This window comes from Protopterus annectens, chromosome 3.part0 (assembly GCF_019279795.1).
Source record: "Protopterus annectens isolate FY-2018-M chromosome 3.part0, PAN1.0, whole genome shotgun sequence".
NCBI lineage: Eukaryota > Metazoa > Chordata > Ceratodontiformes > Protopteridae > Protopterus > Protopterus annectens.
The window spans coordinates 1140510957-1140528871 of NC_056731.1; the positions used below are offsets into that span (position 1 = coordinate 1140510957).

A 17915-nucleotide genomic window follows, 5' to 3' on the forward strand; every position below is an offset into this window, starting at 1 on the left:
CTTGGATGCATTATGCTGAGGAACTAGCCTGGAGGTGTGGATATCCTTAATGAATATGGACACACCTCCGCCTTTGGTGTTTCGGTCCAGGTTACATAGCCGAAAAGTGTGGTATGAGTTACAGCCCGGTAGTGCAGGGGTGCTCTCTGGAGCCTTGAACCAGGTCTCAGTCAATGCACAGATATCAATGTTCTCCATTTTAAGGAGTGCCTCGAGTGAGTGCATTTTGAGATTTAGACTTCTAGCATTGAGTAGCATTACCCTCAGTTTTTGCTTGCCTGTTCCTTTTATGGTGGTGAATTTGTTATTTGAACCTTGCCTAAAAATGCACTATAGGGGCAGCAAGAGCCTTAGCCAGTATCCGGAATCCCAGGGGCGACAGGTGCAGGCTATCTGTGGCAAAGCATCGTGGTCTGTCGACCATGTCATCCCAAGCAGATACTGGATCCCCTTAGAATGATACCAGAAGCTTAGCCAATTGTTGAAGTCAATCATTTTGTCCTTGTACTGCGGTATCATTCGGGGTGATGGCAGAATGCTACTCAGGGCTAGGGTCATAGCTGCCTGGGCTACAAGATCGGATACCTCTTCCATGTCTCTTTTCATTTAGTCCAGGGAGGTATGTCACAGGTCATATTTAGTCCAAGGAGGTATGTCTCAGGTCATTCACACCAACATGGACAATGACAGAGTCATATTTGCACTTGTTGTGGAGTGACCTGAGTGCATGAGTTATGTGGTGGACGGTGGCACCCGATAGGCAGCTGACAGTAACTTTCTCCTTGTTTAGCCTGGTGAGTGGGACATCAGTGTGCCTGACTATAGAGTCACCTATGACTAGTGTGTTGGGTACGTTGTTTTGCCTTTTTGGCTGTAGTTGAGTGGCACACTGAGTCTGTGGGCTATGTGTCATTTGGGTTGTGTTGGGGGGATGGAGGTTGCTTGCTTTTCTGCATTGGAGATCTCTGTTGTTTAGACAGATTATTATTGAGAGCCTCCGCAAATGTTTTTGTGTTACTATGTGTGGATTTTGGTGGTGTAGATTTAGTGAGACTATGTGATGAGTGTGGCGTTGTGCAAATGTTTACCTTCTACTCATGACTGTCAAGTTCAGTCTTGGTTGGAGAGAGCTTTACCTCCAGTTTGGCTAGATAAGTGCATCTCTCACAGGTTGTAGTGTTGGGTAGTAGGAGGAGAGGGTTGTCTGTGTACATGAGGCAATTTCTACATTGCCTCAAGATGCCCAGATTCATCAGATAGACAGGAGAGAACACTGGGAGGTGACCCTTGGACATGCCTGAATAAAAAACTATTTTCCTCTAGATAAGTGAGGAAAATGAGTACAAGAACTGTTTTTCTCTAAGCAAGTGAGAAAAGTAAGTACAAAAACTGTTTTCCTCTAGGTAATGAGGAAGATTGAAGATGGAAAGTATCCTATTTGAATGATGGAAAGGACCCATTGGTCTGAGGTGATGGTTTTCCAAAAGGGGAGGCAGTGGGGTAGGCGGGCAGAAAAGGGAAGGTGGGCAAGGCAGTCACGCAGAAGAGGGGCCCCCTCTGTCAGGAAAGGGCTGTTTGAAGGGGGGATGGTTGTTAGTTGGTCTGGAGTAAGGCAGTCTCCTGGATCCACTTCTCAGTCTGGAGGAGGAGGGGTGAGAAGTGGATGGCATTCTCCTGACAAAGGAAGTTTTTGCTGGATAATTCCTGTAGTACTTAGGGAAGGGGGACACCAGCAAATGTTTGATGTTTTGTAGTTCTTTAGTTTTCTCTTGCAAGTTTTTGAAGAGCTCAGCTGAAATTTTGCCAAAACGTAGGCTGTAGTCCAGTGGAGCATCCATAATTTTGGATTTTAAATCCTCTGGAAGAGGTTGTAAGTGTAGCCAGGAATTTCTGTGAAGGGCAGCTGCAGAAGCTGCAGACCTGGCCAAAGTTTCTGCTGCATCATAACTACACCTGATGGAGTGTCTGACCACTTGGGTGGCTAGGGATAGTTTTGATGCAATGTCAGACTTAGTAGTAGGACAGTCAGGTGTAGAGGTTAGCAGGGGAGAGGCTTGAGGCACTAGATCCAGGGTGTACTTTAGCATGTGTGTTAGTAATTAATGGCTCTGAAAGCCAGGGTAGAGGAAGTATACACTTTTTTGCCCAGTCTATCCATGTTTTTTCTGTGGGTAGGAGAGAAGCAGAAGGCACCTGTCTAGATTGTCTGTCAGGAGCCACAGCAAAAACAGCTGGATCTGCCAGTGGAGGTTTCACCAGGAATTTTTGGTCATCAGGCACCTTATAAAACCTGTCTGGTCTTTTTGGGGCTGGGGGCTGTGAGTCTGGGTTCTAACAGACAGAGTTGAATGTGTCCAGGAAGGCTGGGAGCACAGGGGGTACTGCTGAAGGAGTGGGAGACTCACGCTGCAGTTCAAAATTTCTCTTCTGAGTGTCAGATAGCAGGGTAGTGTCCAACTTGAAGTACTCCATTTTAGTAATAGTTTCTCCAAAAATTATATCTTCAGGTGGGGAGTCCCCTTCAATGGAGTCTTCATCTGAGGAATAGTAGTCAAGAAGGGAAGCAATTTGAAACACATAAGAGACTGATTCTTCCAAGGAGGAATCATATTGATATTTCTGTTCTTCTCCCTGTTGAGTAGATGGATGTTGGGGAGAGTAGGCAGAGGCTGGGCGATGGCTGAGCACAGGGATGGTGGAAGGAGCAGGGCTTGTGGGCCTAAGGGCCATGAAGGCCTGCATAAGAGAGTTTGCAAAAGACTGCCAGTCTGGCTGTGCTTCAGATGGAGGAGTGAAATATTTTGTCTTCTGTTTTTTCTTGGAAGGCGTAGGCTTTGGGGATGGCCTAGGAATTGAAGCCAGGCCTGCAGTAGGAGAGGACTCAGTCGGTCAGCCAACAAGAGGTTCCCCCCAGCTGACGTCTGAATAGTCTCCGCGGATGTGCTTTCCATGGCTGCAGAAACGGCTTCCTCAACGAGAACTGTCGAAGATGACAGAAAAATTGGGTGTTCCTTGGCCTCTATATCAGAAGCCAGTGGGACGTCCGACAGTGGAGTGGCAGTAGGAATAGACCTGCAAACCTTGGCCTTCTTCCTGGGTCGTTCGGGCTGGAAGACCAACTTCGGGTCTATCCTAAGGGCTAGGCTTTTCAGACACTGGTTCTCGAGATATAAATTTAATGTGGCCAAATGACTGTGAAGTGTCTTGCGCACAAAGGACTGACAAATGGAACATGACATATGGTCGTGTTCCCTACCTAAAAAAATATGCACCTATCGTGGGTATCTTTGTGTGGTATCTGACGGCCGCAATTACATTTGCCTTTTTTGGCTGACATCGGCCAAGAAAAGTACAGTTGTGTACACTTACCATAAATGTAGATGTTCGAGTGTATTCACTGTTGCAGTCATCACATTTGGGTTATCTGCTTGCAGTAGCCCTCAGTCGGCCTGATTATCAAAATCTTGGGTCCTGCATCGGTTGCTGTTTCATCTTCCATGACGTCAGGTATTCACGGGTATAAAGCATGCAGCCGATGCCATCACATCAGTTTTTCTTGCCCCAGATGTCAGGTACCCCCCAATGGGAAGCAATTAAATATATATATATATATATATATATATATATATATATATATATATATATATATATATATACATATATATATATATATATATATACACACACACACACACACATATATATATATATATATATATATCTATACACACACAAGGTTATAACTCCAACAAAAAAGCAAACAGACCAAAAAGCTTTTAAGCATAGTAAAGGAGAGTAGAGGTATAGCCAAAAGAGGTCAGGGGGCTGGAGGGAGGTTAACCAGGACTGCAACAGTGAATACACTCGAGCATCTACATTTCACATGGTAAGTGTGCACAACTGTACTATGGTCTTCGTGTTTCACTGTTGCAGTCATCACATTTGTATAGATTCCCAAAGCTAAGGATGGGAGGAGGAATTTAGATAGCATTAGGACCAGCTATAAGGCCTTGCAAGATTGCAGTGGCAAAGCCAGCTCTGGATTTAGAGAAAATTGACAAATGGTAATGCTTGGTGAAAGTATGTACAGAACTCCAGGTAGCAGCTTCTAGGATGTCTCTGGTAGGGACACCTCTGAGAAAGGCTGTAGAGGTAGATGCAGCTCTGGTTGAATGGGGTCTAATCCCCTGTGGGATAGGTTTTCCATGGTGCTTATAGCAGAAATGAATGCAATGGCCTATCCATTTAGAAATGGTTTGCTTTGAAATAGCTTTCCCCTCTGCCCCTGCAGCAAATGCCACCAGCAGTTGTTCAGATTTCCTTTGAGGTTTAGTCCTGTCCAAATAAAATCTAAGCTGCCTGTGCGCATCTAAGGAGTGCAGTATCCATTCCCCTTTGTTCTGTGGCTTAGAAAAGAAGGTTGGCAAATGAATAGATTGATTAAGAGCCACACTGGATACCACCTTGGGCATGAAGGAGGGATTGGTCCTGAGGGACACCCTGTCCGCATGAAAGATAATGAAAGGCTCCACTGCCATAAGGGCCTGTAATCCAGATACCCTTCTTGCTGAAGTGATTGTTAAAAGGAAAGCTGTTTTCCAAGAAAGGAATTTTAACTCTGCACTTCCAGCTGGCTCAAAAGGAGGAAGAGTGAGTTTTTACAATACAAAGTTAAGGTCCCATGCTGGAGTTGGCGCTCTCCTGGGTGGTCTTAACTTTTTGGCCCCTCAAGGAACTGCTTGAGCAGTGGGTGAGAAAAGAGGAGGGGTTCTGTGTTGTAATGAGCTGAAATGGCTGAGGCTTGAATTTTGATGGAGGAAAAGGAAAGGCCCTTGTGAAGCATCTTAGTTAAGTATTGAATAATCTGAGGTAAATTGGGCATTGCTGTGGCCATCCCTTGAATTTGGTTCCAGGCACAGAATCTTTTCCATTTTTCAGCATAAGATTTTCTAGTGCTAGGCCTCCTTGCCTCCAAAATGACATCCAACACTTGTTTACTGAGGGATGGTAACAGAGATTAGGTAATTAGCCAGGCTGCCAGGTTCAGGGTTTGAAGCTGGGGGTGCATGATCTGGCTCTCCTGCTATGACAGCAGGGTAGGGGCCTGAGTCAGGTGCCATGGGGCTAGCAGTGACACACTGCACAAGAGGGGGTACCAATGTTGGCGTGGCCAGTCTGGTGCAATCAGTATCATCCTTGGTTTTTCCTGTTTGATCTTTAGTAGTACTTTGAAGAGAAGAGGCAGAGGAGGAAAGGCATAAACTGATAGATATTTCCAGCTGCGGACAGAGCATCCACTTTCCAAGCTTGTTTGTGGGGAGTCCTTGTGCAGAATTTGTCCAATTGATAGTTCTGGGGGGAGGCAAACATGTCTATATCTGGGCTCCCCCATTTGTTTATCAACATGTTGAAAGTCTTTGGTTCCAGTTTCCATTCGTGTGGGTCCATGAGATTTCTGCTTAGTTCGTCTGCCAGTGTATTTAGCTTTCCTGGCAGGAACTGAGCCTGTAGATGCACTTGGTAGCTCAAGGCTGTGTTCCACAGAGCCATGGCTAGTCTGCAGAGGGGGTAAGAATGGGTACCCCCCTGCTTGTTTATGTACCACATAACAGTGGTGTTGTCCGTCTTTACCATTAATTGTCCTGGAAGAATGTGGTCCTTGAAAGCTGTCAAAGCATTCTGTATAGCTAACATTTCTTTCTGACTGATATGCAGGTGCATTTGACTTGGGTTCCATTTGCCCTGAATGCACTTCCTTACCAGGTGAGCCCACCATGCATAGCCTGATGCGTCTGTTGTTAGGGTTTGGGCGGCAGGGGGTAGAGTGAATGGCAGTCCCTTGTTTTGGTGACAGCCGTCTGCCCACCAAAGGAACTCTATCTGTAGACAAGGAATGATAGAAAGCATTGCTTCTAGATCCTGAGAATGCTGACACCATAGACTTTTAGATACTATTGTAGTTTCCTCATATGCAGTCTTGCATATGGAATTAGTAGAATGCAGGAGGCCATGAACCCCAAGGCTTGCAGTATTTGCCTTGCAGATAGCAGGGTTTTTGTGGACACTAGTTTGAAGTAAGTTGTCAAATTAATTTGTTTCTCTGGCGTGAGGAAAGCCATCTGGGAAGTTGCATTCAAACTTGCTCCCAGGAATATAATTTGTAGACAGGGTACCAAATATGATTTTTTTTCATTTATGGTGTACCCCAGACAAGTTAGCACCTTTTGTACAAATGCCAGATGATTCAAAAATATGTCCTGGCTTTCTGCCTGAATTAGACAATCGTCCAGGTATGGGTATATTTGAATATGTATTTGCCTGCAAAATGCAATGACTGGAGTGGGCACTTTGTGAATACCCTAGGCACAGTAGATAAGCCAAAGGGCAGTGCAGAGAACTGATAGTGCATGTAGCCTGCTTTGAAGCGTAGGTATCTTCTGCAAGATTCCCCGATTGGGATGTGCAGGTAGGCTTCCTTTAAATCCAGTGTTGCCAACCAAGCATAGGAAGCAACTGGTGAAGAGTTAGCATCTTGAAATTTGGAATCACCAAAAAGGTGTTTAAGATAGAAAGGTCCAGGATAGGACGCCATGAGTTGTCTTTTCTGGGTACCAGAAAAAGTCTTGAGTAGAAACCTTGTCCCTTTTCCTCTTCTGGTACAGTTTGAATAGCCTTTATGCTTAAGATAGAGAGAGCACTTGCTTTTGAGCCACTGCCCACTGATTTGGGGGTAGATCTGGCCAACCGTTTGGGGTTAGTAATGTGTGGAAGTAAAATCTGTATCCTTGGGAAACTATATTTAAAACCCATTTGACCTGGGTAATGAGTTCCCAGTTTTTTGCCTGCAGAGCAATCTTTCCCCCTAAAGGAGCAGTCAGTTGAGAAGTGCTTGGAAGTTTTAAAGTTAAGTCATTGAGACAGTTTACCATAGGGGGAGTCATACTACTCCCTGATTTGGAAGTGGGAGCCCCCCACTGTTTAGTCCTGTGCGTACCCTGGGACTGAAGCTTGGGTGTTCTGCTGGTTCTGGGTTTGGACTGAGAAGGCCTGGAAGAGGCAGGAAAGGACCAATTTTTAGAGGGCCAATGCCTACTAAATCTTGGAGGCTGTACTTGTAGGAAATCTTTAACAGTTTGCATAGATTTAGCTTTTTCCTCCATCTTTTTAAGAACTTCTTCTGCTTTGTTGCTAAACAGGCAGTCCTGATTTAAGGCAACAACCATCAATTTAGCTTTAACATGATCTGGCAAGGATTGCTCCTTAAGCAAAGCATGCCTTCTAAGTACAGATCCAGTGACAGCAGCCCTGCAAGATGCCTCTAGTGAATCAAAACCACATTGCAAAGTATGTTTTCCAACCTGTTCAGCAGAATGCATTAAATCCTGTAAATCCTTATTTTCAGCAGAGTCAGGAATCAACATCATTTTCTGTTTAAGCAATCCAATAATATGCTGCTGATACTTTAACATATGAAACTGGCAATTTAAGGCCCTAATGGCCAAGGTTGCAGACGTGTATACCTTCTTACTCCATTTATCCAGCATCCTGGAGTCTCTATCAGAGGGGGTAGGATTTTTGGCAGTAGTAGCCTTAATGCCCTTGGGTCCCTGTGAAATGGTCTCAGGATCCACAGTAGGATTTTTAAAAAGGAACTTGTGAGAGTCAGGAACCCTGTAATATCTATCAGGTTTTCTGGGAGCAGGAGGTAAAGAGTCAGGGGCCACGCTAGATTCCGAAAAAGCATCATCAACAATGTCTAGTACAGGAGGGATGGCTAAAGGCCTATGCTGGGGCAGGAGTAAGAAATCCCTAAGCCTCTTTTTTAGAATCAAGAGTAATCCTGGCTTTCCCAACGAAAATGCTCCCTAAGAGTATGCAAGGTTTCACCAAAAGAGAAATCCTCTGGGGGGAAGCAGAGGGAATAGAGTCCTCTGCATCAGAATCCTCATAGGTAGATAAGGGTAAATCCTGCTCATCAGAGGAAACGAATTTCAGAATTCTGGTCAGAAGTATCATAAGCAAATTCAGTCCTAGGTCTCTTAGAGAGGGAAGGTTGGCTTCCCCTGATTAATGTAATAAGGTCTTCAGCCATTCTTATCATTTGCTTTTTAGGCATAGAGGCCTGACCATGCGGTCTGGGCATCGGTTTTCTAGGCATGGTTCGAGTTTTAGGCCTTGAAGAAGAAGAAGATGGCATTGGTTTAATATGCAAGTCAGTAGGCCAGAATACACCCTCAGAAGCCGGTGCCTGCACAGCGGCTCCAGACCCATCCAAGGTAGAGACATCTGCAGGTTCCACAGTTGAAGTATCTCGCGGTGCATGATTTGGCTACTCAGAATTAGTCTCAGTAGAGGCCTGCAAATCTGAATTAGCGGTTATCAGGCTGTGAAAGCGCCTCACTGAGTACCAGCGAACTGGTGACTGGCTTAGGAGAAGCGTCGTCAGCAGCTTTGGACCTAGGCAGCTTGTCTCTGTCTTTATCTTTGCGTTTTTTCGGAATGTTGGTAGTCAAATGGCTTACCGAAGACATATTTGGATAATTGAACAGAGTACCAAAATATTTAGAAGTGTAAATATAACGACGATGAATAGTTCGTTGCTTAAATAAGGCACAAAACCAACAGCGAGGTACGTTGTGGTCAGTGCCTAGGCAAGGAATAGGTTCATAGGTTCATAGGTTTATACTAGGCTATCTGCCCTAAGGCATTTATAAGCCTAGCCCAAATTATTGTGGCTTACGCCACCCCTTATATGAAAAAATACTGTGCCCATTAGTTTGTTGTGCCTCTGTCCAGCAGTGACCCAGAGATGATTCCCGGGGTAAACCTACGATCTCCCATCCACAGGTCTAGATTTCTCTTGAACAGAGTCAGCGAGGTGCTCTGCCTCACATGGACCGGGATTTTATTCCACAGCATAGGGAGTCTCTGAGTGATAAATCTATCCCTCCAGCACGCCCTATTTATATCCGTGCTAAGGTTTAAGTCGCTTGCTCTAGTGGTTTTGGTGGATTTGGATTTTTGAGGTGGAGCATGTCCATTAATTCCGGGTTGGACATGGCCTTGTATGTCAGGCACATGTCACCTCTGAGCAGACGGTATGCGACTGAATAGAGCTGGAGTTTCTTCAATCTGGCAGCATATGACAGATTTTGGAGTCCCTTTATCCTTTTGGTGAGGAACTTTGGGGTCTCTCCAATTGCTGCAGATGTCGGGTGAGATACATCCCGAATGGGGCATTGTACTCGATCATTGGTCTGATAAGTGAAGAGTACAGGGGAACAATGACCTCACTAGATCTGGATGTGAATCCCTTCATGATCAGGTGGGCAATGTAGAAGGTCTTTCTAACCACTTTAGCAATGTGAGTGTCAAAGAAAGGCCACTGTCAACCTGGGTCCCCAGGTCCCTGATAACCTCTTCTGTGCTTAGTGGATTGCCACCTATATGGTAGCTTGGGGTTACCTTGTTTTTCCCGAAGGGTATGACTATACATTTTTGGCGTTTAACTTCAGGCCATGGCTCTGGCACCAGCTATCTGTTTCCGTGAGTCCCTTCTGAAGGATATCAGTGTCCGATGCACTTTCCACTATGGCCCAGTTTGCAGTCATCTGCAAACTTTGTCAGCCAAAGTCCTCCCATGTTGGCCTGTACTTCTGAGAAGTAGATGCCAAACAATAGGGGCCAAGGACCGAGCCCTGTGGGACACCACTTGTGACCGGCTTGGAGTCTGACACAGCGCCAGCAACTCTAACCCTGTGGGTTCTGTCCTTAAGCCAGTTTGCAACCCATCTTGTGACATATGGGTTTACATTTAAGCTGGTAAGTTTTTCTACAATACCCGAGTGGGGTATTGTGTCAAGCCTTTGCAAGGTCAAGGTAGGCTGTATGGACTGCCTTTCCCTCATCAATGGCCTTGGTGACTATTTCAAGAAGTCGACCAAGTTCAAAAGGCATGATCTTCCCTTGACAAAGCCAAACTGGGTCGGGTCCAATGTCTGCAAGTCCCCTATATCTTTGTTTATGAGCTCCATTATGATCCTCTCCATAGCTTTGCAGACTAGACTTGTTAAGCTTATGGGGCGGTAATTACCAGGGTCCGTAGAGGCGCCACCTTTGTGGAGTGGGACCACAGTTGCCGTGACGCCACTCCTTGGGCACGTATCCTGTGGTAAGGCTGAGATTAAACAGCTGCCTTATGTGCGGGTTTAATTCCTCATTTAGCTCGTGTAGCACACAGCCGGGACACCATCCGGTCCCATTGATGCTGTGTTTTTAGCTTTAGAGAGAGCAGCTTTCACCTGCGCATTTGAGATGTCCGGGAGGCTACACTCGGCTGGGATAGTTATCTCTCCTTTAGGGGAGAGGGGTGAAGTTTGCACTGAACCTGTCTGCCAGTATGTTGGCAATGTCTGTGGGTTCAGTGATTTTTGTATCATTTTGGACTAATTCTGAGCATATCTGTGAGTTTCCACCCAGGTTCCTAACATAGCCGAAAAAGGCCTTATGATTGTCCTTTGAATCCATGGCAATTTTTCTCTCAAAATTGGCCTTAGTTGATTTTATGAGTGCTCGTAATTTTTACTAATAATGATCAGGGGTGACTTCCCTTTTATGGATTTTGTTCTATCATGTAATAGCTTTCTCCTCTTATTGTAAAGTTTGTTAATGGCTGGGGTCCACCAGACTGGACGCTTGCCCTCTGTGGAAAGAGTCTTGGTTTTATTTGGGATTGCCTGATCCATGCAGTCCTGGAGGTGTTCATAGAAGGCATTTGTAAGGGCTTCCGCAGCTTGGGTTGTGGTTTCCTCTGACTCAGGGGCCTTGAAGGATACCACACCAGTCTTGAGTAGTGTGAAGTTTGCTTTAGAGAAGTTCTTCACTATGGTCTTTTTTGTTTGGGGTGGGGGCGGGATGTGGATTTCCAGTGAGATTAGTTTATGATCAGATCTCACCAATGAGGGATATACTTCCGGTGTGGAGCATTTTGTCCCCATGTTTGTGACAATGAGATCTAGTATATTTTCTCCTCTCGTGGGAACAGTGACTAGCTGTTCCATGGCATTTGAATTTATGAACTCCAGGAACCGTTGGGCTAGAAAGTTAGGGCTTGAGTAATGTTCCCAGTCTATATTCGGGTAGTTGAAGTCACCTAATATGATGGTGTTTGGAGATACATTTATACCCTCCAGTGTCTTCAGGAAGGCTGTGTGGGGTTCCTGAGTTTGAGAGGGTGGCCTGTAGCATGCTACAATTTGTAGAGCAGTTTTGCCTATTGTTAGTTGCACCTGGATGGTTTCCGAGCTTCATGCGTTGCCACCAACCTGGAGGTGTGAGTATCCTTTATGAATATGGATACACCCCTCCTTTTGTGGAGTGGTCCGGGTTTTGGGGCGAACGCATGATATGAGGTAAAACCTAATAGTGCCGGGTGCTCTCAGGAGCCTTGAACCAGGTTTCAGTTACAGCACAGACATCGATGTTCTCCATACTGAGAAGGGCCTCGAGTGCGTGCATTTTGAGATTTAGACTTCTGGCATTGAGCAGCATTACCCTCAATTTCTTCCCATTTTTGTTTTCTAGGGTGGTAGGTTTAGAATTTGAGCCTTGCCTAAAAAGGCACTATGGGGTGGCAAGAGCCTTAGCCAATATCCGAATCCCAGGGTGACAGGTGCAAGCCGTCCCTGCGAAGCAGCGTGGCTTGTCAAGCATGTCATCCCAGGCAGACAGACACTGGATCCCTTTGAATGACACCAGACATTAAGCCAATTGTTAAAGCTGATCATCTTGTCTCTATATTGTGGCATCATTCTTGGTGAAGGAAGGATACTGCTCAGGGTTAGGGTCATACCTGCCTGGGCTACATAATCAGAGAGCTCCTCTATGTCTCTTTTCATGCAGTCCAGGGAGGTGCGTCTCAGGTCGTTCACACCAGCATGGACAATGACTGTGTCATATTTGTACTTGCTGTGGAGTGACCCAGTGCTTGTGTTATGTGGCGGATTCTAGCGCCCGATAGGCAGCTTACTGTGACCCTCTCCTTGTTCAGCCTGGTGAGTGGGACGTCAGTGTGTCTGACTATGGAGTCACCTATGACAAGTATGTTTGGTGTTGTATTTGGCCTTAAGGGCTGTGACTGCTTTGCACACTGCTTTTGTGGTTTATGTGTTGCTTGTGGGGTGTCTTGAGGTAGCAGTTGTTTGGGTGTCTGCTTTGGAGGCCTCTGCTGTTTAGGTAAATTTTACTCAGAGCCTCCGAGTATGTCTTTGTGTGTTTATGTGTTTGATTCAGTGGAGTGGTAGCATTATGTGAGGCTGGTTTTGTGGTGTGTGTAGTTGCCTTCTCCTCCTGTCTGGTCTTGCCAGTCCTGAGTTGAGAGAGCTCAGCCTCCAGTTTGGCTAAATAGCTGCATCTCTCGCAAGTATTTGTGTTATGTGGGAGGAGGAGAGGGTTGTCTGTGTACATGAGGCAGTTATAACATTGCCTCAAGATTCCCAGATTCACCAGCTGGACCGAGAGGAGATTGACAACTGACCTTTGGACATGCTAGAATAATATTGGGAAATCCTTAATTGAAAACAAGGGCCAGTGGGGAGTGAGGGTGTAGTGCTTTTAATTTTTAGTGCTGACTTATATAATTGCTTTAGTGAGCAAGTGCCAGGTAACTTGAGTGCAATGTGATACAAGTAACTAAATGCAAACACGAAAAACAGTAACTTTCTTTCAAGTGAAACATGGAAATAAGTACAGTAAGCAATGCAGATATCACTAGCGATCCACAGAAGCTGAGAAGTTGCGTATTAGGTGAATTAGCTTCCAGGAAATAACAAGCAAACAAACAACAAGTATATAAACAAAGCTAGATTCAGTAGGCCTGGATCTAGTCTATGATAGAGCAAACAAGGTGAACCAATTTCAGTAAGATACAGTTCAAATATTCAGGCACCATAAACCTTTAACCAGAAAATTCCCAGCTCAGAAGGGCAGAGTCCAGCCTCTTCTCCCACAAGAGTGCAGTCCACGAACCTTCTTAATGTAAAATAACTGGCCTGAAGCCCAAGTGCCTAAACCAGAACTAATACACTTGGACACTGGGCTCTCAATCAGCAGTTCCCAACTTAGAAGGATGAAAGCTACCTGTCCTGCCACCACAGTGCTTGCCACAAACCTTCCTAATGTAAAACAACTGGTCTGAAGCCCAAGTGCTTAATCCAAAAGACTTGAATGATAGCTACACTTTAATCAAGTTACAACCAAGCAGTAATAAATACCATTGAATACTTTAGAGAATGTCTGGATTAGTGCTCAAGTTACACAAACAAAGCTAGATCCAGCAGGCCCGAATCCAGTCTATGCCACAGCAAACAAGGCACCAACTTCAGTAAGAAACAGTTCAGATATGCATGCACTATAAGCCTTTAACCAGAAATTCCCAGCTCAGAAGGGCAGAGTCCAGCCTCTCCTCCCACAAGAGTGCAGACCACGAACCCTCTTAATGTAAAATAACTGGCTTGAAAGCCCAAGTGCTTAAACCAGAATTAATACACTTTTAGAATAACAGACACTGAGCCCTCAATCAGCAGTTCTCAACCTAGAAGGATGTAAGCTACCTGTTCTGCCACAACAGTGCAGACCACAAACCTCTCAGTGCAAAACAACTAACTGGTCCGAAGCCCAAGTGTTTAAACCAAAAGGCTTAGAATGAGTTACACCAAGCAGTAATAAATACAATTGAGTATTTTAAGATGATGCAAAAGTAAAAAGAAGTAGGTAAAACACAAGTACAGTAAAAGCAGATGAAATTTTTTTTTTTTTTTTTTTTTTTTTTCTGAACAAGTGCTGAGATCAAAGAAACAGATTTGAGTGCTGAAACTAGAAAACTGGCTAGTTACAAGGAAAAAAAAAACAAGCTAGAAGGCTTCCCTCAAACACAGAAGGGCTTGGGGGCTCAGAAGCCTACAAATAGTCTGTACCACTTAACAAGAAAGGCAGGAAATAAGCTTAATTTTTTTTTTTTTTCTATTTCCCAGATGCTCTCTTTGTACACAGTAGGAGTGCCTGAAATCAGAATATGATCTCACTGCACTCAGTTGAGTGAGCAAATGAGATGGGCCCAGAGGCAGGCTGAGGCGGGCAGTTTCAATGCCACTAAGATTAACACCAAAACAAAACAGGGGTGGGTGGGAATAACTGAAGAGCAGAATAACCAGTTAAAAATTCCTTCAACACTCCTTCATACACAGTTTAAATCAATTTAAATACTGTATTTTTAAAAGTAAAAGTGCATAAAAAGGTACTTAAATTCTCTTATACGTCCAGTTGAATATAACCAAGTTCTTAGCTTGCCAAGCTGAAGTTTTAAAGCAGGAATTATTTCACATGCACCAGTTTAAATATGCAAGGACAGGAAATCACTGACTGTGGCTACCCCCACACCTGTAATTACTAGCAAATAACAAAATTCAGCCAACACTAGCTTTTAGTTCAAGTTACTGAAGAGCAGAATAACCAGTTAAAAATTCCTTCAACACTCCTTCATACACAGTTTAAATCAATTTAAATACTGTATTTTTTAAAAGTAAAAGTGCATAAAAAGGTACTTAAATTCTCTTATACGTCCAGTTGAATATAACCAAGTTCTTAGCTTGCCAAGCTGAAGTTTTAAAGCAGGAATTATTTCACATGCACCAGTTTAAATATGCAAGGACAGGAAATCACTGACTGTGGCTACCCCCACACCTGTAATTACTAGCAAATAACAAAATTCAGCCAACACTAGCTTTTAGTTCAAGTTACTGAAGAGCAGAATAACCAGTTAAAAATTCCTTCAACACTCCTTCATACACAGTTTAAATCAATTTAAATACTGTATTTTTTAAAAGTAAAAGTGCATAAAAAGGTACTTAAATTCTCTTATACGTCCAGTTGAATATAACCAAGTTCTTAGCTTGCCAAGCTGAAGTTTTAAAGCAGGAATTATTTCACATGCACCAGTTTAAATATGCAAGGACAGGAAATCACTGACTGTGGCTACCCCACGAATACAGTATGAATGAAAATCTTTATGAGGTATTTGCTTTCCACAAGAAATACAATTATTGAGTTTTACTGACATCGGTTTAGAGCAAGAAAAAGTTTCCCCAACAGGGTACTTAGCTTTAGTTGAAGACTTCAGTTCTGAAACTCGAAAACGAAAATTTCAGGAGTCGGCCGACCAGCACTTGCAAACTGCTTCTGCTTCAGGCACCACACGGCAAGAAAGACTGATGTAATGGTGTCGGCTGCATGCTTTATACCCCTGACCACCTGACATCATGGAAGATGAGACAGCAGACGACGCAGGACCCAAGACTTTGATAATCAGGCTGACTGAGGGCTACTGCAATCAGATAACCCATATGTGATGACTGCAACAGTGAAACATGAAGAACATCTACAGCAAACCAAGCACAAGCAATCTTAATGGAAAACAAAAAACTCCAATGGGATACTTATCTTTTCAAAGTAATCGTGAGTCGGAGCTGAACGATCGAAGTGACGTCGTCTGCGGCTGAAAAGTTCTGAGGTCTCTGAGTTCAGATGTCACATTTAAGGTCCCTGGTTTATGGTCCTACATGTGACATCCCACACACCTACAGCAGCCAGGCAAAAACTTTTGTATAGGAGCCGATGTCAGATCACCTGAGTGGAAAATCCCACACCAATGAATACTGCAACATTGGAATAGAAGGACATAAACAGTTAGCAAGCTATAATGCATACTGAAAATAGTTATAAAAGGGCTGAAATCAGCCAAGCAAGCAACAGAAAAATGGCATAGTGATACTTCAGATGAAAGAAAGAAATAAAGACAGAAAAAGATAGTCTCACCTTTACTGCTGATCTTCTTATAGATGTTCATACCAAGGAAGTTAACGTTGTGCTTTTCTAGGGCCAAATAATTGCTCTTCAGGTGTGGGTGAAAAAATACTGCCTACTTACTGCATATTCCTCTTAACACATAGTGTTCAGCCGTGAACCTTATGATGAACATCATTGATTGCCAATAGGTTATGTGGGAGAGACAGTAGTAATCACTGAAAGAACAAGTGGGGTTGTAGTGATGGAGGTTACATCTTAACTGCTATATGAAGGCCGAACAGTGCTATACTATGTATGTTTGGGATGAGAAACTACCATTGGAAGAAGGCTGATGGAAAGCCTATACACCAGATTTTCAGGTATACCAGTCTTGAGAGATCAAAGATCGCCTATACAGGTAAACAGTTAATAATCATGTAAAGAAACACAGACATATATAAACAGAGCAATATTAAGTGAAGAATAATCTCTTGTCTGTGTGTGTGTGTGTGTGTGTGTGTGTGTGTGTGTGTGTGTGTGTGTGTGTACTGCTACACAGGCATTCACTTTATCATAAAGATGACCATTTTATCACACTTGTCACTTAGAAGTAAACAGTTTCCTACATAAAAGTATTATTCAAAAATTATTTGGTTTGGCAAAAATGTACCTGTAATTGCAATTGCAGCAAGGCACACTAATGTAAAGTGTCTTAGAATCTAAAGTTAGATAATGTCACAGACCTGCACAGATGTAACAACATGAATCACTTAAGTCAGTTTTAAGTACTTGTATAGAAGTTGTTTAAAATATCACAACTTTCACATTTCATTTAGACTTGTGGCATGAGGAACATATGAAATGAGAGCTATAGCAGCATTGACTATCTACTTAAGTATGCAAACACCAGATCACATCCTCCACTAAGTAATCTATAAACAAAAAACTTACCACTGATGTTGGTGTTTGAGAAGCAGGTGACACACTCTTTCCACAGTCATCAGAATTGTTAGAAGAGGTGGAATTTGGAGTCATGGGAATTGGATTACTGCTGCCTGTATAAATCAAAGCACATCATCATACCAACATGGGAATTACACTTGTATAACATAGCTTTGTGTGTGTGTGTGTGTGTGTGTGTGTGTGTGTGTGTGTGTGTGTGTGTGTGTGTGTGTGTGTGTGCGTGTAAGTGTGAGTGTGTGTGAATGCATGTGTGTATAATACATATATGACTATATTGTGTTTGTGTGCATGCAGCCTTGATTATGTGCACAGCACACACATATTTACGTAACTCACACAAGCAAATGTTCACAGTGTTGTCTTTACCGATGTGTTTACATATACACACATGCATATGAGATTAGACTACAGACAGTAGGTCTATGTAACACATACACAGATCTCTATAGATTCCTGTTTTACCAGTCCGTGTAAACTTGTGCCTGCACACACAACACATACATGCCAATGCTACAGTTATGTAAAATACACACATAAATATTCATGGAGTATGATCTTTACCAGTGCAGCCCTTTGACTTTGCCAGATTCTTTGGCTTTCGTTTTCTTGTCTGTATTCCTTCCTTTTTCATTGCAAGTGGCCGTGGTACCTAAAAATAAGAAATAAAATGTTGTCTTAACCTATTCTTTTGTTGCATTAAAAATGGGCATATACTTTTTAATTTTATTTATTTTTTTTTTCAGCTGAGCTCTCTAGTTGTAGTAATTATTACCTTAACAAATGAATACGACACTTTGGCAGGATCTAATAACATTCTAATATGTACCCCACCTCTGGAACAAACTTATACTACATCTAAAGCAGAGTAAATTCCTTGCACCTTTAAGGTAAACTTAAGTAATTTGATAGGCAACCTCATATTCTCCCCCATTCTATCTCATATTGCTCACCTTGAAGATGGAAGGAAATTCTGAATATGGGATACTGACTGGGCTTGTAATCTTGTAATGGTCTGTGGACTGATTGCCTAGCCCTTACCTATGGACTTATGAAGTTCATTTATTATGAAGTGCCTAAGTCATACCCAGAAATACATGACTTAATGGCAGGTT

At 43.4% G+C, this 17915-nt stretch overlaps 1 protein-coding gene across 7 annotated transcripts in view; it reads right to left on the reverse strand.

Annotated features, from left to right (window-relative positions):
* GATA6 (GATA binding protein 6) overlaps positions 1 to 17915 on the reverse strand; it is a 330143-nt gene that overhangs the window by 42632 nt on the left and 269596 nt on the right. For all 7 annotated transcript variants that reach the window (XM_044065373.1, XM_044065374.1, XM_044065370.1 and 4 more), the window contains exons 5-6: positions 17365 to 17452; positions 16792 to 16895 (exon numbers count right to left, since the gene is read on the reverse strand). In XM_044065373.1, coding sequence (XP_043921308.1) covers positions 16792 to 16895; positions 17365 to 17452 — 192 coding nt within the window. The remainder of the gene's footprint in view (positions 1 to 16791; positions 16896 to 17364; positions 17453 to 17915) is intronic.